Source organism: Parasteatoda tepidariorum, chromosome 5 (genome assembly GCF_043381705.1).
Source record: "Parasteatoda tepidariorum isolate YZ-2023 chromosome 5, CAS_Ptep_4.0, whole genome shotgun sequence".
NCBI lineage: Eukaryota > Metazoa > Arthropoda > Arachnida > Araneae > Theridiidae > Parasteatoda > Parasteatoda tepidariorum.
Window position 1 is genome coordinate 33,677,676 of NC_092208.1, and position 25,739 is coordinate 33,703,414.

The 25,739-nt window shown below is 29.9% G+C and overlaps 1 protein-coding gene across 2 annotated transcripts; it reads right to left on the reverse strand.

Annotated features, from left to right (window-relative positions):
- Window positions 1-1,251: 1,251 nt before the first annotated feature.
- On the reverse strand, window positions 1,252-25,406 carry LOC107436156 (arylsulfatase B-like). Of its 2 annotated transcripts, XM_071181267.1 has the most exons (11): window positions 25,187-25,406; window positions 22,579-22,690; window positions 21,154-21,313; window positions 18,436-18,548; window positions 16,042-16,152; window positions 14,965-15,090; window positions 12,768-12,894; window positions 10,040-10,330; window positions 7,307-7,563; window positions 3,885-4,214; window positions 1,252-1,475 (listed from the first exon to the last, which is right to left on the reverse strand). In XM_071181267.1, exons 2-11 carry the CDS (start codon window positions 22,678-22,680, stop codon window positions 1,326-1,328), a joined length of 1,767 nt encoding a protein of 588 aa, XP_071037368.1. In that variant the 5' UTR covers window positions 22,681-22,690; window positions 25,187-25,406; the 3' UTR covers window positions 1,252-1,325. The 2 variants fall into 2 exon arrangements, with proteins under 2 accessions (XP_071037368.1, XP_042896266.1); XM_043040332.2 differs by lacking the exon at window positions 25,187-25,406 and having other exon boundaries at window positions 22,579-22,774.
- Between the last annotated feature and the right edge of the window lie 333 nt (window positions 25,407-25,739).

The window sequence follows — 25,739 nt, forward strand, 5'->3', positions numbered from 1 at the left end:
TTTAATTAGCAAATTAGAGGTCACCCCTTCAAACCCTTACGATTGAATTATAGAATGTGAAGATCCGATTATTAGATCAAAAGTTATTCATGGTGGTCCGTTTATTACTTTATGCACTGCACAAATGCCTGGAAAAGGCTAAACTTAATCAATAACATAAGTGTTACGCATCAGGGTGCTATCCTAACATAGTAAAATATAAGCGTAGAGATAGGCGGGTTTGAATTTCACCGTAACCTTATTGAATGCATCTATTTATTTGTTGTTGCGCGCATAAACGCAGGCTTGTGTGCTCATTACAAAGTTCGCCTTATATACCCTTTTCAAATCGAAATGCAAATAGCACAAGATAGAGAAAGACAGCACAAACTTATATCCTGGGACACAGTTGGATTCAAATTAACTCCCTCCACATTACACTAGATGCATCTTTGTAATGTCTTATTCTAATTTGAGTAATCTGTTCTAAAACTTTACAAGGGCTTATAGTCGTAATGAGAACACAAGCCTGCATATTTGTGTGTAACAATAAGTAAACGAATAAATCTTTAGAATAGTGATGATTTTGTTTAAAGTTGTCTTTTTACCGCAGTCTCGACTTTCCAACAAACGCTATTTAAAACGGAAATAGCGGGTTCGAATCAAAGCGTAACCATGAATGTGTAACAGGAAATAAATTTGGTTTGGATACATATGTAGGCTCATGTGCCTATATATGTATTCGAATGATATGTGTCATTTTTATAACCTAAAGAGAGATGTATTATGTAAAAATTTATGTGAAAGAAATCTTATGTGAATTTTTTCATTATAAAACGATGAAAATCATTTTTAAATAAAATAAAATTACTCCTAAATATGTTCTAATATTCTCCATCAAAATTTAATCTATTAAAACTTGAATCATGAATTTTATGTTTGGTTTTCTTAATAAATCACAATTTTAACATCGAATGATTTAGGTAACAATGGTATGTAAATTGTTTTAAGCGAACCAATTAGTTGAAATTGGTGCATTCTAGATAGTCGGAGACTGGGCGAAATTTCGTTTAACGACATATTCATTCATGATTTATTAGCTGTGCTATAACTGAAATAAAATTATTTTAGTTTATTATCTAACAAACAGATAGCAGCTCAACTGTTTCGACGTCATAAGAAAGCATTTACAACGCAATTGTAGTACTTATGAGACTTTTCAGAAAATAAATGTTTGTCAATTTTTAAATTTTTTTTCTTCATATATTAAGGAAAATAGTTTTATTGAAATTATATTATTTGTTTGTATACATTATATTATTTGTTGAAATAATAGTATTTGTTTTCTATTCCCAATCAGAATCGTCTGTTTTCTTCCACGGACTCCAAGCATATCCATGATACTTAGGATTCGCAAACGGGTCGTGTTTTTTATTTCTTATGTGAACAGCTTTATCTCTGTACTTGTCCAGTTCCCATTCAAGTCTCTTAACAATCTAAAAGATAAAATTTTATGAATGATATAGAAAAAGGAATGGTTTAAAAATTAACTCAATTTGCCTCTTTCCAAACAATCTTTGGAAAGAGGTAAACAATTATGTCTGGTTTAAACATGGGGAGCTGAAGTAAAAGTTTTTAGAGTTTTTATCCTGAATAACAATTTTTTTATTGATGTTAATTAGAAAAGGAATTTTGAATTAAACTGATTTTGATACTAATTTGGGACTTTTCTTTAATTTTTGGGGAAACAAAGTCTAACTCTGTTTGCCTTATCTTGTGGTTTAGCTTTTTCTTTTCTAGATGATAATACATAATTAAAAATAATTTTAACTGAAAGTGTAACTTTTATATTGTACAGAACATTTATAATTTTTATTTATTTCTATTTAGTTTGAATTATTTCAAAGAAAATTGAAAACAAATTTGGTTAAAATATTTAAAACTTTTCGCTATTATGTAATAATAAAAGTAGGTAGAAAAAAATAAAAGAACCCATTTTAATTTTGATATTTATTTTCTTGAGAACTATTTGATAGATTACGTACACGTTTCAGAATTTTTTTTTACGTAAAATTACTTAGTGCAAATATATTATCTTTTAGTTTAGCTCTTCGAGCATTATTATCTTTAATAAAAAATAATTAATACTTGTAAAAAATATATTTTGCATGATATTATTCTTGGACATACGGGTTTTATTGTATGCACTTTCCTTTTTCTATTCGCTGAAATTTTTTCAGAGATATTAGGGCTTATTCAAGAAGTAAAATTAGCAATTAGTCTCATATTTCTACCTGCTTTCCAGTATGAACTATAGCTACAATATTTTTAAATTACAACTACATATTTTGAGGGAAAACATTTCGAATCCACCAAAGAAAATGGTCTGTTTATTCGGAGAAAGTACATTTTCCTATCTGATTTCAGAAATTAAATTAGCGCCTTCTCTAATTGATAAGAATATTTAGGTCATTTATTCAATACGTTAAAATAGCATTTCAGTACGTGTGAATCCAAATAATAGGAGTGATTTATATCTTCTGCTTTCAGCTAGTGTATTGCACAGACATGTGTTACCGTTAAAGCGTGAAATACGTTATTTCAGTGTAACTAGGTATTCATGCGACGCCCAGTGGCTGAATGTTAGCGTTTGCGCTTCCGCACCACAGGTTTGGGGTTCTATCCTCGGATCGAGCGAGGTCTACTCAACCTGTCATCCCTTCAGTGGGTAAATAAAATGACTAACAAGCATGCTTGGGGGCTAAACACTGGGGGTTCTGCTGAACTCAACCGGAACATCTGCGTTTACATCTCAGAGCCCAAGGACATGAAAACTGGGATGGGCTCTTCATTGGTTGTTGCGCCACTGAGTTTATTTAAGTATTTCATGAAATAACTAGACAAGTCTATTTTATTTTATATTAACTGTCGTTGAAGATCCGACCTAATTTTTGGGTTTACGACTACCAATGTTCAACTCCGTAGCTTTGTAATTTCGGACCCAATCCAGAAGATAAGAGAACTCCTGGATCAAGTATTGAGAGAAATGTGCTTTCGCGGAGGACGTTTTGATGGAACTAATCCTGAAGGCGAAGAGACTTTTACCCATGATCTGTCTACCACTGAGGATATTTCACGTCGGCACTGTGGTCGGTGCAAGCCGGATACGGATTCATATCGACCAGTCATTGCTGGGATTCGAACCCGGTTCACCTCATTGGAAGACGAACGCTCTATCCCCTAAGCCATCGCGGCTCTAGACAAGTCTATAAAGGATATAAAATTATTTAATTCTACTATATAACTAGGTATTCTATAGAATAATGATTATTTGATCGTCAAAGTATGAAATACGGCACTCGAAAATTCTCTGAGCCGGTTCTAGCTGCTTTTAGTCAGCTATTTTTAGCTATTTTGTTTGATAATGACTATTACCGCAACATATTCTTTTTTTGCTGATTTCTGCTTAACTAATGTTAGCAATACAAGCAATAATAAATTATATCATCTACTTTTCATTATTATTTATCTATTAATCATCTGTAATAGGGATGAAATATATTTTCCGAGAGATTGATCATTTGGGATCTATCGAAAGATTGATCTATTTATGATCAATTAATCTATAAAATAGCCTTAAAATTATTATTTTTCACTTTAACGATCTATCATTAGTTATTTTATAGAATAACTAGGTAAAGTAGGAAATTTTTCATGTATTATATACTTTAACTGACTTGTCTAGTTGTTCTATGAAATAACTGAATTATACACTTTAACGATGACATGTATATTTTTTTAAGAACATTTAAAATTTCATCAGCGTTAGTACTTGTTTTTTCCTAGTTTATTTTTAAGTCAAGGTTTCTAAATTATTAATCATATTATTATTAAAATATTAGAACCTTTGGTTTGATATCTGCCAAATTATTATATTCACAAGGATCTGCACTGATATCAAAAAGACAAGCAGCTTTCGCGGGTTCACAGTTAGTTGAAATATTTAAAGGTCTTTCTCCACATTCTACGATCAGTGATTTATAAGGTTCGACATGTTCAGCAGGTTCGTAAGCTTCGATTAATATTTCAGACTTGTTCCCGTATTTCGTAGATCTTCTCACAGATTTCAGATCATTCCCCTCTTCATCATCGAATCTACGATGCTTTCTGTTTGGTTTACTTATTTTACGTAAAATGGAGACTACTTTGGATTTCGCCTTTAGTTCTTTATACACCTACAAAAATAAAATTTGTAATCATTCTAGTATGAAACTTTGCATTTTTAAACGTATACGATTATTAGCAATAATATATGAAATTGGAAAAATTGAAATGAGACATTAACTTTTCTTTTTTCGTTTCGATTCATAGATTTAAAATTTGTAAACAAATTTGCATTATATAAGAAACTGTGCATTATATAAGAAAACAATTGTATTATTTGTTATATCAGATGAAAAGAAGGTAATAAGATAGGTTTGTTTGAAAATTAGGTTTACAATAATAAAAAATTTATTTGATTTTATGGTTTACAATAATAAAATGCTTACTTGGTAAGAAAATTTGTAGTAAAATAGTATAACAATAAGTAGGAGGATAACTGTAATAAAAACAAAAAATTGATTTTGTTCCTACTTCTTTATTTCGAACCTTTTCAACCGTATTCTTCAAATGAATGTTCATCATTCTTAGTTAACCGGAATTTTCAAATTTTGGTTGATAATTGTCTTTGAAATCAAAACGTAATCTGCCAAGCTCAAGCTATAAAGAGGCGACGCCATTTGGCATCGTTATAACAAGCCAACATTCATTGTTGAAAATAACCTCCGAAAATTTGTTGTGCGAAAAAAAAAGTTTCAAATGATATATAATTCTCTGAGATATTTAATTAATACACATTTCGTTATCTTGTCTTCGCAAATTTTCTCAAAAATTAAACGGAAGAAATCATACTAATACAATTTTTTGACAATTTTAATAACAAAATCATCAGTTATTTCACAATTAAACAGCATTTTTTATCACGACATTTATTAAATGCAACATACCTAATGTTAATGCTAAATTAGTCTAAGTCCTATGTTTTACTAAACAATAACATATATTCAGTCCAAATATCAGATTTGTACTGTACACGATTTCTAATAAGATAAGATCTGTATGATTATAAGTAGTAGTCCATTTGTTCTTTCTGTATAAAATTAGCTGTATTTGATACACTTTCACTTACATAGAAAATAATAATACCATAGAAAAATAATTTACTTTCCCAAAATAAGTTTGAAAAATTATATCGGAGTGCAAATTTTTAAAAAAAAATATTAGTGAAAATTAAAATAACATTTTTCGAGAAACACTATTATTAAAGTAAAGTTTTGTTTCAAAGTAAAACATAAACAAAAAATTACACTTCTGCCCCCTGGTGTTTCCGAAAAGTGAAGGATATTTCATAAGCAGTACAAATTAAAAAAAAAAAGGGGAGACTTATTTTTGTTTTCCATTATTTTATTTATATGTGTAAATGTAAATTTAAAAAGAAAATGAAGCAAAAATAAAGTACTTAAAATTAAGGAAAAAACTATTTTTTTTAAAAAATATAAGCAAATTACGAATTATGATATTAAGTTATAAAAAAGCAAAACCTGTAAATCTTGAGGAGTATCGAGTAAACACTTTAGGCTTAAAGGAAAAAAAACGATTTTGAAGGAGAAAATAGACAGTTCACTATTTATGCAAACATAATAATAAAATAAATAAACAAATAAATTCAAAAAATAAAAATAAAACAGAAAAATCCGCTCTACTGGAATGACGAATACATTGGTTTTATACTTGATGTGTTATAAAATAGTTCACGTTTATAGAGAAGCGTATTATTATTATTTTTTTTCTTCAAAAATTAACAAGTATCTTTTGTAATTATAAGTTTTTATAATAATGTTTTCATATATGCTTCATTTTAAATTTCGCTATTAAATGTAGCCAAAATTTCGCAATTTTGTAATGGTTTATTAGACGTCATTTCTGTTACAACATTATGATTTTCGAGTGACTTGCCTTTAGAATTATATATACCATTAAAAATATTGGATTATGTTGAACTATAATATAGTGCAAATATGCAAATTAGTTGCAACCATAATGATTTTTCTCGTTAAATATTATTATCAGGAAAATTAACCCTTGATATGCTGGATTAAACAATACTATGTTTTAACTTGTACAAACATTTGCTTCAATTTAGCTCTCTGTTAAATTAGATGCATAATTTTAAGATTTCGTAACTCAAAGTACTAATAATATGGATAATTTCCAATAATTTCAATTACTGATAATTTAATACCGATAATTAGTACCGACAATTTTTCAACTTTAAACCAAATTTTTTTTAAATAGAGACAAAAACTTCAGTTTAGAATCCTATTATGTTTGCTCAATATTTTGAATCAAAATACCGATATAATGGATCAACCTTGAATCAATTGTTTTGAGGGTGGAATTGAAACTCAGGGTATACACTACTCTATAATAATGAATCTGACAACAGCGGATACACACGTCGTGATTTTTGAGGAAGGACCTCGGATTTTGCCTGGTATTTCCAGGTAAATTGACTGCCGATACCTAGTTGGACATTATGCTTAACCAGGTTCTTCATAAATTTAGGCAATTTACATTCAGAAGGATAGCGCTTCATGTCATGTTGCAGTTTTTGCGAAGCAGTAATATTAATATACAGATATAAAGCGGTTCCCTTACAGCCTGTATGATGTTGTTCATCAAACATTCTTTCCCTTTTACCTCCTTTGTTTGACCTATTACTCCCTTAAGCACTTTTTTTCTATTAACTTTCATTTTTATCCCTTTAGTTTACCTCCCTATATCTTAAAAACAATACAATCTTCTGTTTATAGACAAAATTATGAAACTGCTCGAAAGAATTAACTGGAAATTTTCCTAATGGACATTTCCGCTCGGTGATGTCTCGAAAATTCTGGAAGCATTCAAATTCCTAAAACCGGAAGATCTCAAGATTAAAGAATTAGCTTATAGCTTACATAGAGAGATAAAGGTAAGGGACTAAAGTGGAAGTTGATAAAATAAAATTGCTCAAGTGAGTATTAGTTAAAACAAAAGAGATAAAGTGAAAGAATGAGTGATGAACAACATTACAGCCTGTTCAGAATTCTTGCTTAAATTAGTAAGCTATTGTGAATGGGAAAAACCCTTTTAAACTTCTCGGTAAGAGTTAGCAAAAGGACTTATTATATTTTTACAGCATAATTTTAAGATTTGACAAAAAAAATCTTCAGTAAATAAGAGTTACTTTTAATTGTTCTTGGAGTTCTTGATCTGTAAAAGGAATATTTTCTTTATTTTTACCCTCTTTATCAAACCAACCATCCATGCGACCACGGAAATTGCTACCTTTCACTAATTTGTAATTTTGCAATCGAATTGATTCAGTCTTCAATATTGGATCAATATTAAGTACAATTGATTGACGAGGACTTCTTTCATTGCAGCAAATTGATTTCCACTGGTTATATCCGTCAATTTTTCCAAGATCTTTTTCATCTCCACCTTCATTTAAAAAGTTTAATAGATCAATTTTCTGTCAAACATAATTTCAAGAAGAAAAGAAAGTTTTATCACATGATAAGTTTAGTAGCAAAGCATACCAATCTGTTATTTTTTTATATAAAATTTTATTTCACGTTGAAGGCATAGCACTCTGTAATTTCTACTGTATTAGAGAGTGAAACTCCCATATTTTACCTATTTTTTCATGCATCAATTCTGCATATAAATTTCGTAAATTAATTCATAAGTTTCCTCATAAAACTACTATTGTTCTTTTTAATTGCAGGCACTGAACTATTACTTTCTATAAACTTAAACTATGTTCACAAGAAGCTCAGGGGATAGAGCACTCGTTTCCAAGCTCGAATCCTAGCGTTGGCTGGTCTAGACCCCCAACTCCGGCCACAGTGCTGACTTAAAATATCGGTAGTGGTAAGCAGGATTTCTCTTACAATCCCCTTGTCGTGCACTAATCTAGGGAGAATTTCGTGTTATTTCTCTCCAGGCAATGCAAATGCGGATTACATGACGCCTCCACGAAGGCCAGTTTGTCTAAATGTTGTTTCAATGTTAGTTTGTCTCAATGTTGTTTCAATGTTAGTTTGTCTCAATGTTGTTTCAAAGTTAGTTTGTCTCAATGGTAGTTTGTTTCCGGGAATTGCCTTTCCTTATGAATTCAGTTCAAAATTAAAAGGCTACTGAGGTAGGTGAACATTGATAGTCATAAATTCAAAATTGGGTCGGCTGTTCAACGCCGGTAATAAAATAAAATAATTTATCACTTTGGCCATACCTTCAAATGCGAATTTATATTCATCAAACCCTGGTGTTGTTGCAATGGAAGGGATCATATTTTCTCTTTAATTTAAAAGTACTCTAATTCTTAGAGGAAATGAACCAGCAATAAGTACTTACAAAATTTCAAACATTTGAATTTTTCCCAGCACTTCTTAAATTAAATATTCGCTGTCCAGAGAGGTCGATTGATTAATCTAAACTATTTTTACCGAATTAATTCGTAAGAAATAATTTAGATTAACTAACTGACTCATATAACCATTAATAAATATTTCTTAACATTTACTCATGCTTAGATAGCCCTTTTTTTTTAATTCAAAGTCGTTTTGAACATGGGTGCAAATTAAATAGGTTCTTCAGCAAAATTAGTCTCTTAAAAGTAGTGTAGTAATAACTGCAATTTAGTTGTAGATTGTAATCACAGCATTTAAAAAAAAGTAAAAGTAGTATAGTTAACTACATTTGTAATGAAGTAGTTGTAGTTAACTACAAAAATAATGTAATTTTTTGAAAACTAGTGTTGGGACAAACTGGTCGTCGTGGAAGACTTTTTTATGGAAATATCCCGCATTTCCGTTACACGGAGAGGAAAACCACAGAAACATCCCTCGGTTAGCCCGACTGTAAGGAGATTCTAACTCATGATCCATCTACCACTGATGATATTTTACGTCAGCACTGTGGTCTGTGAGGGCCGGGAGCAGAATTCTTACTAATTAGTACCTGGAATTCGTACCTGGGGTCATCATATTGGGAAACGAACGCTCTATTCCCTGAGCTACCGCTGCTCAACTTGGTAAATTAGGTATTATTCTCTAATGACTAGTTTAAATATTAGTAACAGTTAGTTATTTGTATAGACGCTCGGCCACACAGAGGTACTTTTATTAAGCCCACAGATGGACCCGCGATGGCTGATGATTTGTACAAATCAGATTTAAAAGATAAGTTTTTCATCTGGATGGCTGTCTTCAAATGGATGTTTCCTTTAAAAGGATGTTTAAAAGATTAATCTTGCTTTTTTACTAAACATTTATAGTAGTTGACATTAATTTCGACGAACTAAAAGTTTTTTGCATCTCACTACTCGCTAATCTATTTTTATAATAAAAGCAGCACACTGCATTACAGACTGCAAAAAAACAGCAACTACAGTTATATAGTCATTACGAATATCAAAAATTGTGTTTCGTTGGAGGAAACATTAACTCCCGTTTTAAAAGCACTATCAAAATTAACAGTAGTTAGCCAGATAATGTCCAGCTTTTACGAGAACTCTTTCAGGAGCCAGATTCGCGTACTGGCAGCTACTGTGAAAATAAATATAAGCGTCACTTCGAATAGAGGTATGGGGAAAATCGCTTCCAATAAGTTACTTCTCTTGATATTTCTTCAATTCCCCCCTCCCGTTACAAATGGAGTTATCCTTGTTTGTTGCTCAGTAGCAGACGACTTTAGACTTTCAGTCGGGAGGAATTCTCATAAAAGCTGGAATGGCCTAGTGTTACATACCCATTTGTGTTACACACCAGTGTTATATTTTATGTTACCACAGGCTGAATTAGGGACGATGTCGAGCCAGTCTTGGCTTGCGGGGCCGTAGATTAGAGGGCCCTTGATATAGTTCATGCTTAAAAATAATTATAACCACTGTAATGTAGAAAATGTCACGATTTACCTGCTATTGAGTAGAGTGTAGGAAGCCAGTCACTTATATGCATCAGATTCCTACGGATTTTTTTCTTACGTAACATGAGGCTCCATACAAAGGCAACAGTTCTCACCCCACCTTCCCACAAACTGTATTTACTTCCCCTAAGAGGCCAATTGGATCCTGTACTTTTATCAATACCTTCCACTGCTCCACCATTGTCAGTAGTGAAGACTATAAGACTATTATGCAGTATTCTAGCCTTATGTAGACTTTCGAAAAGATCGCCGATTGAATCATCTAAAGCTGATGACATAGCTAAAATAAAAAGGTAAGTGATAACATGATCAAAAAAATTTTAAAAATATAAGCTATAGATAGGGTCATTAAGACAAAGCTAAACTTATATTCCATTTATATTATTTTTTTTTGTTTTGAAATCTGTTGAAACTTAGTCACATAATCCAGATAACAAATGAGTTACTACAAATTAAAGCTGGTACAGTTTGGAACCATAAAACAATATCATTTTCATGACTATTTAGCGAGTGCCCATGCTTCGGTTCAGTTTTGCGCAGAACATCAGTTAAAGATAAAATACTTAGAATTGAGTTTCTTAGGATTGTTTTCAATGCAGGGGCGCCGCGAAATTATATTTTTGGGAGGGGGATTTTCCTATTTTGCTGAACGAAATTCCCTATTTGTCTGAGTCATAATTGAGTGTCTGAAATCATTCTGACGCATAATAAAGAAGCACCAAGAGCATCTGTTAAGTAGTACATGTAATAATAAATAACATAACTGCCAACTTTTCCTACTTCAACCAGAAGATTTTATCTCAATATTTAAAGTAGTAACAAGATTTATATTTTGTTATTTTATTTAATATATCTGATTTGAAATGTTCTTGCTCATTGTACCTAATTAATTTAAACATACATAAGCTATCTGATTATTATTGATGTTGTTTTAGGTGAAGATGAAGTTTAAGAAATTTCAGTTTACAGTTAATGTTACAATTTTTATTTCACTACCACTAGAAATAACTTTTTCAAAAATGCAAGTTTTGATAGCAACGAAATAAGTGAGATTTGTCTATATAATTTTAACAAAGAATCATATTTTTAAAAATCTAATCTATAATAAAATTAAGTTTACTAACATCGAAAGAAATATGTTTGGTATAATCATAGTAAAAAAAGTCGTAGTCTTGTAGTATAAAGTGATTGTAAGGATTGTAAGTCATTTGCTTTAATTTAATTATTTAGTTTCTCGTACTTTCAACACACGCTAATTTTTTCCACCATTATATTACTGATTTAATGATTTTATAAATTATTATTCTAATCAACAGATGAACTAATTAAAGAGACATTTGAGAAATAAATATAAAAAAATAATCAATTCACAGCTAAGATGAAGACATAATTTTTTCATTATACCATGAACTGAATAACAAACAGTTCGGAGATAGGCAAATATCTTCGAATACAGAATAGAAATTGAATATTCTGGGAATCGAGCCTCTTAATTAAAATAATTCTATTTCTTTTTTATGATGTAGTGTAAAGTTTGGTGTAGCTAAATATGTCTTTTGCACTAGAAATAATACTAACAAACAAATAAAAGGAGAATATTTAATGAGTCCAAATTCATCCAAACGATGTAAAAAAAGCTAATGTTTCTTAATTTCTTGATATTATGCAAGAAAACACTGAAATTTTTAAAATTTAATTGTTCCGAAACTAATTTGAAACTTTTTTAAAAAAAGGGCCAACACTTTTTCTTATTATCCTCAGTCATTTAGAGTACAAAACTGTAAAAATTATAATTTTAATGCGATTATTTTTTGTTTCGAAAAATACATCCGAATATTAACTACTTAATTACGTCAAAACTAATTCGAACCTGTTGAGTTACCAATTTAAAGACATATGAGTACATTTCTGCAAATAAAAAAATAACTGTGACTAATATTCGCATCAATAACATTTTGATGCAAGATTTATTTCTCTAGAAATGTGCACAATCTTAACCCCTTCGATTAGTTAATTTTCAAGAAAACGGTCATAAAAGTTCCTATTTCTTTCTCATATCACAAATACACCTATTTGATTAGTGCTGACATCTAGTTTAAAATAAACTAATTATCTACAATTACCTTAAAGATATCCTGGTACTGCTATCTGGTGTGTAAAATGAGAAATAAAATGTTTTCCGGGCAAAAGAAATGAATTAGTTTTAGTCTTATTGGCACGCTACTGAACACTCCAGTCCGGAAATATCACTGGAGCGAGAAATAGAGGGCGAAACCTAACCCCGTCATTTTCACGGGAGCGAGAAGGAAGGGGTGAAAGCATTTTATCTAATAGTTTTTGAGTTCTGACAGTGAGAAGCATGTTCGGTGAAAATTTTCTGAATTAGTAGTGAGATCGGAAGTAACCTTCTTTTGATATGAGAGATAATCAAAGAATGCTTCCACAAGTTGGAGCGAGAGAGATAATGAAACTTTGTAAACATGCTGAATGGTCATACAAAATTTGGCGAATTGTGAAAATCTTTAGGAGATCATAGATATAACAGCAACCCACACACAGCTGTTATATATCAAACTTTCCCACTTATATTTTAATTTAAGATTATGAGAAAATACCCTTACGCAGAAAATAAGTTTTTTTTTTGAATTTTTACAACTTTTAGAGTGCTATCCCCCTTTATGAAAATTTCGAAGGAAAAACAGAACTTGGAACATTACCAGCAAAAGCTCTTCTTTTTCGATCCTTTATGTGAGGGAATCTATTGATGTGTTCTTGAGGAGCTTGGAAAATACCGTACGAATTACCAGTGTGAACAGCTAAATGAGATAAATATAAAAACAATGGCTGAAAAAAGAATAGAAAACAGTTTCTGTTACTTCCTTAAAGACTATTTCAATTCACATTGGTAAAGCTTAATTGAATTTCTTATATATATAATATTTGGAAGAATCTATTGCACTCCATGACTAATGGTTCAGCGTTTGTCACTTCATCATTTAAAATTTAGATAGAATTTTGTATAGAAGTGATAACTGCATATCAGATAATTCCAGTTGAAAAATTTGCACCGACGTCTGTTAATTTTGAAATCTGATAGCACCTCGTTTTTGCTACAAGCGGTGGTTATTTTGAAAATAATGTTTTGTTGCCATCTTTTGAGGACCTTCGTAACTAATTTTAAAATCGGATGAGGACAAAATTTCAGGTTACCTAAATCAGACGCCAACTAACCATGCGATAGGGGATGGAAAAAATTATGGTAGCACTTCTATACTAACTCATTTTTTCAATTTCTCAAAAAATACTGAGAGAATTATTTTATGACTTCCGAAGAATTTAGACCATGTGATTTTTCATCTAATCATTGAAGTTTAAAGTTTTTAGAAGTTTGAGAGACAGACAATAATTTAAGAACGAAAAATATTGTTTTTGAGCACTCTATGCCAAAAATTATAGCAATAAACTTGTAGCTTGTATATAGCTTGATTATAATTTGCAATAACTGCTCAAAATTTTGTAAGCCTAGTTAAAATACTTATGGAGCTAGAAACATTTTTTTTAAAAAACTATTTTTTTGCCTTACATTTTCTTACTATAACTGCGGAAATATTTATTAAAACTAAACAAAATTTTTAGAATAAGTTTTTATTAATAAAAATATCCTTTAAAATTTTTTTTTAAAAAAATCGTTAAATATTTTGCAAGATATGAGTATTTAGATATGAGTATATTTTCACACGGCACATGCGCGGAAAACATTAAAAAACTTTTTTTCATAATTTTGTTCCGAATCATATTTGGTAACGTATGAAAAATATCCGATTTAAGTATTTTGAAAGTTAAAAAAAAATTTCTAGCAATGTTCTAAGTAGCTTTTTTAATTTTTTTTAAAGAAAGTTCAAACACAGATAAGGGGTTTTCCGCAAATTTATTTTGTACCACACAAAAAAATTTAATAACAAATTATAATATCCTATAATGGTGCTCTGGACAGCAAAATGTGATGGTTTAAGGAAAGAAAACATGGAAAGAAATAAAACATATTGTAATAAGGAATAGTCCTAAATTTTGCCGATGCCATTTTTTATTAATCTTAATTAATAGTACAAAATATAGTTTCCTGAAACTACTGCATATAATAACCAAAATAATCGTAAAAAGTTACAAGTTTACTGCTATATTGTTTGGCATATAGGATGCTCACAAACACTATTTTCCGTTTGTAATTTATTGTCGAACTCTCAAACCTCTAAAAGCTTTAAATTTCATTGATATATGTGAGAAATCACATAACCTTAATACTTGTTAAATTGTAAAATGATTCTCTCAGTATTTCTTGAAAAATATGAAAAAATGAGTTAGTATAAAAGTGTTTTCATATTTTTGTCCTATCTCTATACTTTACCGGATATCAGTTACACTTCAACATAATATATCGCGTGCTGTTGATTACTACACCATCTGCAGCAACTGTATTTTTTATCACGGATTCTAAATTGTTATAATAAAGCTGAGCTGAAAAAACATTACAAAGAAGTAAGTGTAAAGAGTTTTTTCATGTTACACGATTATAGGTTTTTATTGTGTAAGGATTAATTCCACTCTGTTTCTAAATATCATTATGTAAAATTAAAATTATATTAAAAGGACATGATATATTTTGAATATTGTAAAAGACGTGTACATTTCTTAAATAATTTATATTTTCAGAATTTTTTACATTAAATATTCTCCATATGACTATATTGAGGTCATGGGCATATTCGGATTAATGAAGATTATGTTGTAGATTTACTCCATAAATTTTGATATCAAGCTAGTTCCATTTGTGAATCGTGGGTCTTTTTCTGGGACACCTGTTAAAAATGTTTTGTTTTTTGAGAATACAATATGGCGGAATCAACAACCACTTACCTTAGACGTATTGTGATTCAGAATTTTAGATATAGCTTTATCAGTAAATAATTCCGTAGCATATACCATAGTATAATTCCAGGCATTGATATCATTGTCATGCAAATCTAACCCATGAGCCTTTTGCTGAAATTAGAAGAAAAACCCAGTCCAATTAAACTTTCAAAAATATTAAAAGTTTAAAAGAAAACATATAAGCATTTAAAAAATAAATCAGTTAATTAAATATCTTAAAACGTTATTATACGAATAAATCATAACATAAAACTAGAAATAAGCAACGAGCCTGTGTGTGTGTGCGTAATCTAACAATGTAATTGAATAATTAATGTATGTGTATATAAAAAAATAAGTAAATTGATCGTGGTCCAATCAGAGAAATAACTAGCAAATTTGACAAGATCTTGATAAAAAAAAAGACTTTTAATGGAAGAAATACTAAAAAAATCAAAGTGCACCAATAAGAGCAAAAAATTAAAATTTCAGTTATAATCATAATCCTTTTATTTTTAACTGGGAAATTTAATTTTCTCATGAAGGTAAGACAGGTTGCAAAGATGCATTAAGAATTTATGGCTCTTTTTTTTCTCGGTTTTGCAGAAACACCTACTTTGATGAATGAATTAATGCCTCCTTGTATGTTTAACAATTTTGCATTTTTCATCACGACTTGGGTGGTAGGGGCTTTTTAACATAAACCATTTATTTCTGAAACTCATGGAGAAATTTTCATAAGCGATAAATCACTTCATAAAAAAGAGGATAATTTTCATTTCTTAAACTAAAAACTGAAACTGAATTACAAGTTCAAGGAGTACAACAAAAATTGTCGAATAATTCAAAGATCGTTCTTCTAATGTCAAATAGTCCAATGATTAATCATCCACTGTCTGACGACCATTTATCCAATACAAAATTAAAGCTAAATAATAAGACCAAGCTGCTTCATTTAAAGCTTTACCATGTCTATTTCAAGGTTAAATAAAACGTTGTGTAAAAAATTCAAAAGAAAAAATTTTCAACTTTTATTGCACCCATAGCCTAAATTTAAGCTTTTTTAACTATAAAACAGCTTACCCCTTCTGCCCAATGAGTAAAATAGTCCTCTTTACCATTCCAATATCCAAAGAAGGAATCGAACCCTCGGTTCATGGGAAGATAGTTTTCTTGAAAAAATCCTAAATGCCACTAGAAGTTAAACAATTCTTAATTATTTTACGGTACATAGGCTAATTTACTTAATTTCCCATTTATGCACAATTATGATTCTAAGCACTTAGAATATAGCAATTAAAATATAAAAAAGTACTATAGTGTTCAACAATGGTGAATCTCTCTCTGTATATATAGTATATACACCGAAGAGCCATTGCATTATGACCACCCTGCTAATAGCGTGTAGGACCACCTTTAGCCCTCAAAACTGCTAGAACCCGCCGTGGAATTGATTCCACAAGGTGCTGATAGGTAGTCTGAGGTATCTGGTACCAAGAGCTCCCCTACTAGTCCTGCTTCCCTCACATTGCGAGGAGGCAGCGTGGCAGCACGAATTTGGTTTTCCAAGTAGGACCACAAATGCTCTATTGGATTAAGGTCAGGTGAATTTGGGGGCCAAGACATGACTTGAAAGTCACTGGAATGTTCCTGGAACCAATCCATGACAATTCGCCCCTTATGACATGGTGCATAATCCTGTTGGTAAGCACCATCCCCAGCAGGAAAAACTGTTGCCATGAATATGGGTGAACCTGGTCTGCAGCTATGTTCAAGTAGCTTACAGACGTCAGGGATTTATCCATGAGGATTATGGGTCCTAATGTATCCCATGAAAACACTGTTTCTGGGCGAGAAACCATGAAAACCTGGGCGAGCCCATTGTTATAGATGGAGGGTAGTCATAATGTAATGGCTCTTCGGTATATATATATACAGANTATATATATATATATATATATAGTGATAATGTTATTTATCACAAGTTTATGCTCTCCTTAAATTTTTTTTAATTTGCTTTACTTTTGGCCTCTTAACTCACTCTTAATTTCTTGTTTACGGGTTTTCTGCCCTCAACTTCATTAACGTTCAATTTATAAAACTTAAATATGTTATTAATTTGTGTAATTTACGATGTATATGTTCAACTACTGCATATTTTATGATAAATTATTAACTTCTACAGATAATTATTATGTTTTAATTACAAATTTGATAATGTACATTTTAATTATGTTATATGAATTTATTTTATAATTGCTTATTACCGCATTTTATGTTGCCCTTCTTTTTCAGTCTTGCACTGCCTTAGATATCTTTCCCCAATCTTATTTGTTACTTTTTGTAATAACAACGATAACAAACAAGTAACTAATGATCAAAGAATAACTGAGGTCAAAATTTGAAGTTAAATTTAAAGCGAATGAAAATAAATCAAGAACCAATCACATAAAGACAAACAAAAATTTCAGTTACCCGAAAGTGTCTTCAATGAAAACAAAGAATATCATGGTAACTAGAATTGGTGTTTTAGTAAAATTGTGCTATTAAATCAAATTCTTCGCAAAACCAAGGGGTTCCCGATTCTAAAACTATTTATGCAATTCTCTACCGAATAAAATGTCAAATGTATGATGTAATGTTAGTTTTTTAGTTGAGAAGTTCTTTCCTGTTGATGTGCTTGTAAATGAACTAAAAATGAAGTTAATTTTTTTATATTTAAAGAGCTGAATCAGTAAATAGATAATTTATTAAATGTTGGTGTAGTTGGCATGGTTTTTGTCTGGTAATATTTCGAAACCCAGCTCGTTCCAAGTAGCATGATTTTGAATAGGAGTAAGAAAGCGAATTTTGAGAGAAATTCGCCAAGTTTGGTTACCGATCTTTCTCTTTTCTTTATCAATGTAGACAATTTAGAAGCTGCTAGTCATAATTCTGATAGATGACTGGAATGGAGGGGAGCCTCATGACTGCTTCTTCTTCTCTGTAAATATTTGTCTCAAGTTTCGTTGGTTTTTGGAAACAAGAAAGAAGTTCAATTGGTATTGTTACGCAACAAAACCTTCTTGGAGAAGAATAGGCTCTCATAAAAACCGGTACTTGTTTAGATTTTGGGTGAAATTCAGATAAATATTTAATTTTGGCTGTAACCTTGGTTAATAATTAACTTCGTTACGTCATAAAAGGAAAAGATAGCTATGGTTGTCAATTATGTTAGATACAGGGATTCTAAGTTTGAATGATGTTGTAATATCGCAGATGGATATCGGAGAAACAGAGAATTAGTAATACAGAGAATTAGTAATACCGGTTAGCGGTATGGTTGATTTGCCCAATTATTTGCCCAAATCAGGTAAAAAAGAACTGGTAGACCAGGTAAAAAAAGGCTACCCAGGCGGAATCTTGATAGAAAACTTTCCGATATCATGCTAATTATGATGTATTAAGACATATACTTTAAAGCTGGAGCTTATTTACCTTTCCAACTCCATATGTGGAGTATCCAAGATCTTGTAAATATTCAGGCAGGATTTTTTCTTTAGGAGAAAGACCCCAAGGAGCTGTTGCTGTGATTACACCATGTTGGAGCCCTAAAAGAGATTAAAAAAAACTGTCTATTCATGGATAATTTAAAGACGATTTTAAAAGAAAAGCCCAAAATTTGTTAATATAGACTCGTTAAAATCACTGATCCGGAGATTTGGACGTTCAATCAATTTTACGATGCCATATCTTCTCAGGAAATCATCGACTACATGAGCTTTATGTGGACATGCATTGCAATAAAATCTGTTTCTTTTGTACCCTTTGAAAGATGAACTCAAAACTTTATTCATGCATCTCTCACCCATCATAGTATCTCTGTCAAAGGCATGCATTGGTAGACGTTAAACCTTTACTGTCTTAAAGGTAGAAGATTGCGATAACTTAGAGCAGACAGTCTTTTCTAAAGGCTCTCCAATATGTGAGAAATCGACCTCTTTTATAGCGGAAGCATGATGGTATAAGTAAGGATCATTTAGAAAAGTCGCAGATCCTACCATACTGTTGAAAGTGACAGATCGATTATAAAGACATATCGATTGTAAGATTTATAAAAGGGAAATATATTCTCAATCAATATGTTTTTCTGTTCGATTATATATTTACTGTTTCATGTTTTTTGAATCCAAAGAATGTTATAAATGATAATGTGTATGAGTTGTAACTGTTAAATGACTAGTTTTATCAATATATGTTCACACCAAATGTCATTAAAATCCCTCTTGCAGTACTGGAAGTAATTAACTGTTGCACTCTTATTTTAAAATTGTTCCACTCTGCAATTGATTAAAATGAATATAGGAGTGCATATATTGTAGTTAAAATAAGTTTCATTTAAGATTTATGTTAACATTTTCAATAAATATATAAATATAAATTATAACGAGTTACTCTTTACTTTTTTCGATTCGGGCTTTCTTCTCTTTTGAAATGTGTTAGAAGTAGTTCAATAATAACATTGAGATTTTTTGCCTTTCTCCTTAACAAATTAGTACCACTTATTCATTAAATTTTACTTTCTCATACATATTCCAGTTTTTGGGGCATTTAAAACCTATTTCTAAAACAAATTAAATTTTATTGGCATCAATTGGTACGTAAATTTTTACGTTTCTCATAATCTAATTAGTACCATTTCTCCTTTAGTTTTGCTTGTTATAACATAGCTCTTTTTTAATTCAATTAATACTTATTACTAAGTTCCATTCCATGGTTAATCAATTTTATCATATATTTGCTTCAGTTTTAAAAGTTACAGCATAGACTAGTGAATGAAATGTTATCTTAACTATTAATAATATTTGAAATAAAGTCTATAACTTCATAACACACTATGTGTTAAGAAATTTTTTATACGCACGTATATTTCTTATTTTACTTTTCATTCTAATATTTGCCACAAATCAAGTGATAAATAATGAAATATCAAAATCAGAAAATAAAATAAACTTTAGTTATGGTCAAATTGCATAATTTAAAAAAAAATGTTCTTCCAAACGAAAGAAAATCTATTCTGGCTTATTTCGTCAATCTGAAGTACTCTGTTAAAAGTTTCATTCTAAAATTATGGTAAAATAACTGGCAGCTGTCTGTCCATCCGATTAACAGTAAAGTTTAATGTAAAGAATATATTTTTCGTTTATGGTTTTGAAAGCATTTACAAAAAGTATGGTTATAAAACCATAAATTCAAAACTATACGGTTTCTAAACCATTTACAACTAGCATTTTCCAAAAACGTAAAAAGAAATTTTTTTATTTTATTTGACTAGGCGTAGGAGTTCGGCTTTTCGCAAGGTAATGGGCATTGGAGAGTGCCGGACACTGGAAATTCTTCTTGTGTTGAGGGAAATGGAGGAAATAGTGTGGTGTCAACACTGGGACTCGAACTCCAGTTCAGCCGGTCATGAGATTGACAGATAAGCCCGCTCGGTTATGATATGCACGCAATTTCAAAGAACTAAGTAGTTTCATTAGTTGTTTCTAGCTGGCGTGATAAAATTCTGGTTGTTTTACCGTATTGGGTGAAAGCAGTTAATGAATAGTTTTTCTCAAATTTAACAGTTTGATTACCATTTTATTTATGGTAATTTGACTAGTTTGATTAAATATGGTAAAATAACCATTCAATAAATTGTTATTTAACTATTATTTTCGGGAAATTCCTAACAGTGTATAATGATTACTGTCGAAATTGCAATAAATTTAGCAAAGGCTTTTCCTCTATTTCCTCATATTCCGTACATCGCCAATTCCAACAAATTATTCGTATTTTGAAAAGTACAATGAAAATAAAGAATAATAAAAATAAAGAATAATGAAATGGAAAAAAATAGAATAAAGAACAAAAAAAGCTTTCGGATGCTCAAACAAACGGCATGCAAAGCAGTCAAATCAATGCACACACAATAAAATATGTATTTCTTGGTAAATAGTGTCGAAATTAAGGTTTCGCTGAACGTAATGCCTCTTTATAATTATCAACGTGCGTTCGAAAACTCTCACACTCAAAAGTTTGAATAAAATTAAATGGAACTGGAAGGTAGACAATTGGTAGCAGCGTGAATTTAAGGGTTAAGCCCGATTTGTCAGGAGGAACGGCTAGTGTTAATCATAATAATAACTAAAATAAAGTAAAATTCAAATTGTTCACCTAAACGTAAAGGATATTTTCCTGTCATGAGACTTCCTCTTGATGGGGTGCATATTGGTTGTGAGTAATGATTGTTTAAAATTATACCATCATTTGCAAGGGCATCAATATTTGGAGTAGGTAACTGTTTTGATCCATGAAAACTAACATCATTCCATCCCTAAATTATTAACGATAAATATTTCAAAAATATAAATTCAAAAAAGTTCAACATAATCCAAATTATTTATGAAGTATATGAATTACAGGCAACAAAACAATCGAAAAAGTATGGAAAGCCTAGGAACGGAAGTAATGAAAGAAAAAAGACAGTACTTTAAAGAAGGAATGGAAGTAGAAAAGAAGGTGAGAAAATGAGAGGAAGTAAGACTAGTAGAAAAGAAATAAAAGAAGAGTAAAGATTGAAAAAGATATGAATGAAAGATGGAAAAAAAAGAGGGAAGATAAAAATTAATGTAGAAAGCCAAAAAAAAGCAATAGGGACTGAAGAAAAAAAAAAGAGTAAAAAAAAGTAGTCTATTGTTATGTGAATTACCTGCTCTAAAGTGTTCTTCCATTAATGTCACATTTTGTTCTTTAAATGCTGAATTTCGGCTTTTAGAGCATTTTTTGAAAAATACAACCATATTTTGTTAGTTTTTTTGCAAAAGATTCCATGGACATCGGAAACTGTGAGAATATGAAATAAGTTAATGTTTGAAGTTGATTAAATAAAAGTAAATCGGATCTAATTATTCCTAAAATGTCTATGGGTCATGGAAATTTGTCCCGGCAGTAACAACCAAAGTGGAAATAATTAAAAAGAATAAGCTAAATCATTTAGTCTTTTCCGAATTTAATTTTTTTTGAATTCATATTAAATGCTGTCGAAATTAGAATTGAGTAAATAAATTAGCTTTGTTCAAAGATATTTTTCATTGTTGAATCTGTAGGAACCACAATGGTGTTTTCTGTTGTGTACTAGCAATTTTCGAGCCTGCCGTTTTTAAATATCCCTAAAGAGATATCTTGTATTTTCTACCATCTTAGTTTTGCATAATTAACTTTAATTAAATTGCTTACTTTACAACACAATCTACGTTTATTTTATTTATTTATTGTAGGTCAAAATGAGTAAAAAAATAAAAAATAATTGAATAGGTTTTTCTTTATTCGTGTATTTTTTAAAATTTAGATTTTTCTGCAAAATTAATTATTTTATTGAGTTTATTTAGAAAAATGTGGTTTTTGTGAAAATCACAGTGGTGTTTTCCGTTTGATAAGTATTATTATTTATTTTTTTGGTCTTTTTTTCTAAAGGTATTTGTGGATATTCAGAGAAAACAGCAATGCAATTGAAATAACAACAATGAATTGAAATAACAGGAATTGAATACCTACAAACTTAAATATCAAGAATTGATATTGAAATTTTATCATACCTACCAAATCATCAATAAAAATAAATATAATGTGCGGCTGTGGTCTTGAAAAAGCAACTTCGATATTGAAACAAATGAATATTAGTGACACAATATGAAGCTTCATGTCAATTAACCTGAAAAAAAGAATAAAACTCGCCTGAGCATTAAAACATTAACATTCGACTATTGTAGTTTATGTGTGTAATTTTGAAGTTTGATTCGTTGATGCATCTATTATAATTTTAAAGTAAAGATAGTGAGTATTTTTTGACACAGATATTTTGTATTTGATACCAAGTCGTTTTTGCTCCCAAAAAAAAAGTTGTTTTTTAAAATATAATTAAAAAAAGTGTGCAATTCATTATTATTTCGGAAACTTTAGCAAAAACGAAACTTAAAAGTTTAATGTTATATAACCATGCGATAGCCAATGTTATTATAGTAAATAATTCTGTTGTCAGTTTATTACAGTTAAACACCATTAAAAGTATCTATAGAGCAGATATTGCTGGAAATTGATTACATTTTATTCAAAGAAAAACTCTGATCAGATCTGTCTCTCCAGTAACATCTCAGTTGAGTAATAAAAAATCTGTTATAAGTTATGACTGTTCCTCCTACCATGCAAATTAGAAAAACCTTTTCATAGTCCAAACTTTGTTACTTAGTAACAGAAATTTATTTAATAAGTATAGTTTTGAACAGGGCTCGAAAAACTGATATTGAAGCCGTCCCCGAGGACGGCTTGTCCAACAATGTACCCGCCCTCCTTTTAAACTAACCCATCGCTTCTAAATAAATTAAAATATAATTTTCTCTTATTTATTGCAAACATTTATATAAATTGCACAATGAATTAGTAGTTACTAGGATTACAAATACTAGAATTACATTATACAGTAATAAAAGAAATACTAGGTTACTAATAGTAACTTAGTATTTTGTTTATGAAATAATTTATTTATTTCATGAAATAATTTAAATGAGAAAGACAAGTTATCTGGAATGTCAATTAACAGGAAAGTGGCCATCCGCGCGGACGTCGCATTCGAGAAATTCGTTGTCCTCGGGGAATTTTTGACCGCCGAGGACGGGCTGTTTTTCGAGCCCTGGTTTTGAATACTATTGGTCGTAACATGTCACTTAAAACTATCTGTTACGACATATTCCTAGTTTGTAGGGAACAAAAACTTCCATGTCTTACTGATCATGCAAAAATGCATGGATCCAACTACCAAAGCGCATGTAAAAAATATTTATCATTTGAATCCTAGTCAGGCAAAAAAATTGAGGTTTATACTTATATAATTCAATCTTTTTCAAAACATTTTCTTACGTAATTCAGTCTTGTTTGATTCCACTTGCTAGGCAGTGGTAGGCGATGCTTAGATAAAATTTTATTAAATAATCCACTGTTCAGTTAATTAAATTCTTCTCTGTTTTCAGGCAATTGAGATGAATTTGATAAGTTTCTTTTACGTTTTTCTCGTAGAGAACAGATTTTTGTGAATGGTTTAAAGCAATGGAGGTCTCAGAATAAAATTTTCAAATTAGGAAATTCAAAATGCTTCTTAGTTAAAAAATCATAGAAAGGCATAGACAAGGATACAAATCAGTACCAGAGTCTTTTTGGTATTGTAAGAAATATTATTGAACTCTTCAACAATAACTTAACATTCAATTGTAACGTAAAAAATGAAAAATAAAACGTTTTAGCGAGATCTGATGAGTTAAATTTTCTTTAAACAATAAATTAATTTCAACGTATTTAATTGCATACAAATAAAAAAATAAAATTTGTTATAAAGTTTTGTTTCGAAATATTGCCTTGAATATAATTACTGAATAAATAAACTAGTAAAGCTCAAGGATTTGTCTCTTATTTACAAAAGCAATGAACAATTAAGTAAATAAAATACTAAATAAAATAATTTATTAAATTGAAATAAACAGAATATAATATATAAAAAAAGTAAAATATAAAATAAAATAAATAAATAAATAAAATATCTATTAGAATTTAAAAACATTCTATTGAAAATAATGAGTATTTTAGAATTTTTTTTCCTTATTCAAATTCCGTTTTATTAAGTCTTTTACTTATGTAAAGAATTTTAAACATCGTTAATTTAATGTAGTATTTACAAAAAATGCTTGTTCTCGTGTACTACAGATTATTTTTTTTTCACGCTGTAATTTAGTTAAAGCTGATTATATTTCGAAACACCATTATATGTAATGTGTATGGATATGGACAGAAATATCCTTCAATACCCGTTGAGTCATATATCCGTCGACTTTCCGTTTAGTAAAGATATGTCTTTTGCAATGAATGGTAATCTATTTAAATAAATTTGATCAAAATTTAAAAATATATTTCGTTTATTTTATGGTAGTTAATTACGAAATTTCCCATAAACTGTAACTGAAAATCGAACAATCTGTAAAAAGTGATCATAATTGAAAACACATTCTGTTGGAAATTCCATCAAACTTTCAATTATAAAAAAATCGCTTAAATTTAAAAAACCATCCCTTAAAAATCGAGTTTATGTTAAACTATTTTGCAAAACAAACTTTAATAGTTCATTTACTCTAGCGTAACTTTAAAAAAAAATTTTTTTTCTTACCTACAAAAAAATCTGAAAACTAACACATTTTGCTTGATAACACAAAAGCTGCGAAAGTATTTATCATCGACTTCACAAATTCAATACCAGTTTAAAATATTCTTATGTACACAAATTGTCAAATTTTACTACGTTTGAAGACATAAACGTGAACCTGCATAAAATTTTTAAACAATTCAAGGGAACAGATGCAATAAACTGCTTAATACCTATCTCAATATGCAAGTAGGTATTAATTTAATAAAATAAAAGAGAAGTAGATGGTGGTTGATCTGTTTCGTTTTCTAGGAAAGAAGTAACCTAGCTAAGAAAACAAAAATTTGATTCCAGCTTTTAAACTAACGTAAATAATGAAATAGGAAATATAAATCTATGCTTTAATATTTTGTATGTTTACTCAAAAATAATAATTTATTATTTTTCTTATAGAAAATTCTTATAACAACTTCCTATAACAAAAAAATTAACTTTAGTAATGAATAGTTTTGAGCAATATAATGATAATAATATGCCTTATTTTCAAACTTGTGCTGTAAAACGTTATTTAATTGCT

Excerpts from the sequence above, each read along its gene's own strand:
- LOC107436156 (XM_071181267.1), bottom strand. The coding sequence starts at position 22,680 with ATGAAGCTTCATATTGTGTCACTAATATTCATTTGTTTCAATATCGAA. Across the intron at positions 21,314-22,578 it reads TTATTTTTATTGATGATTTG|GGATGGAATGATGTTAGTTT; the intron begins GTAGGTATGATA and ends TTAATAATTTAG. Across the intron at positions 10,331-12,767 it reads AAAAAGAAGAGCTTTTGCTG|CTATGTCATCAGCTTTAGAT; the intron begins GTAATGTTCCAA and ends TTTTTATTTTAG.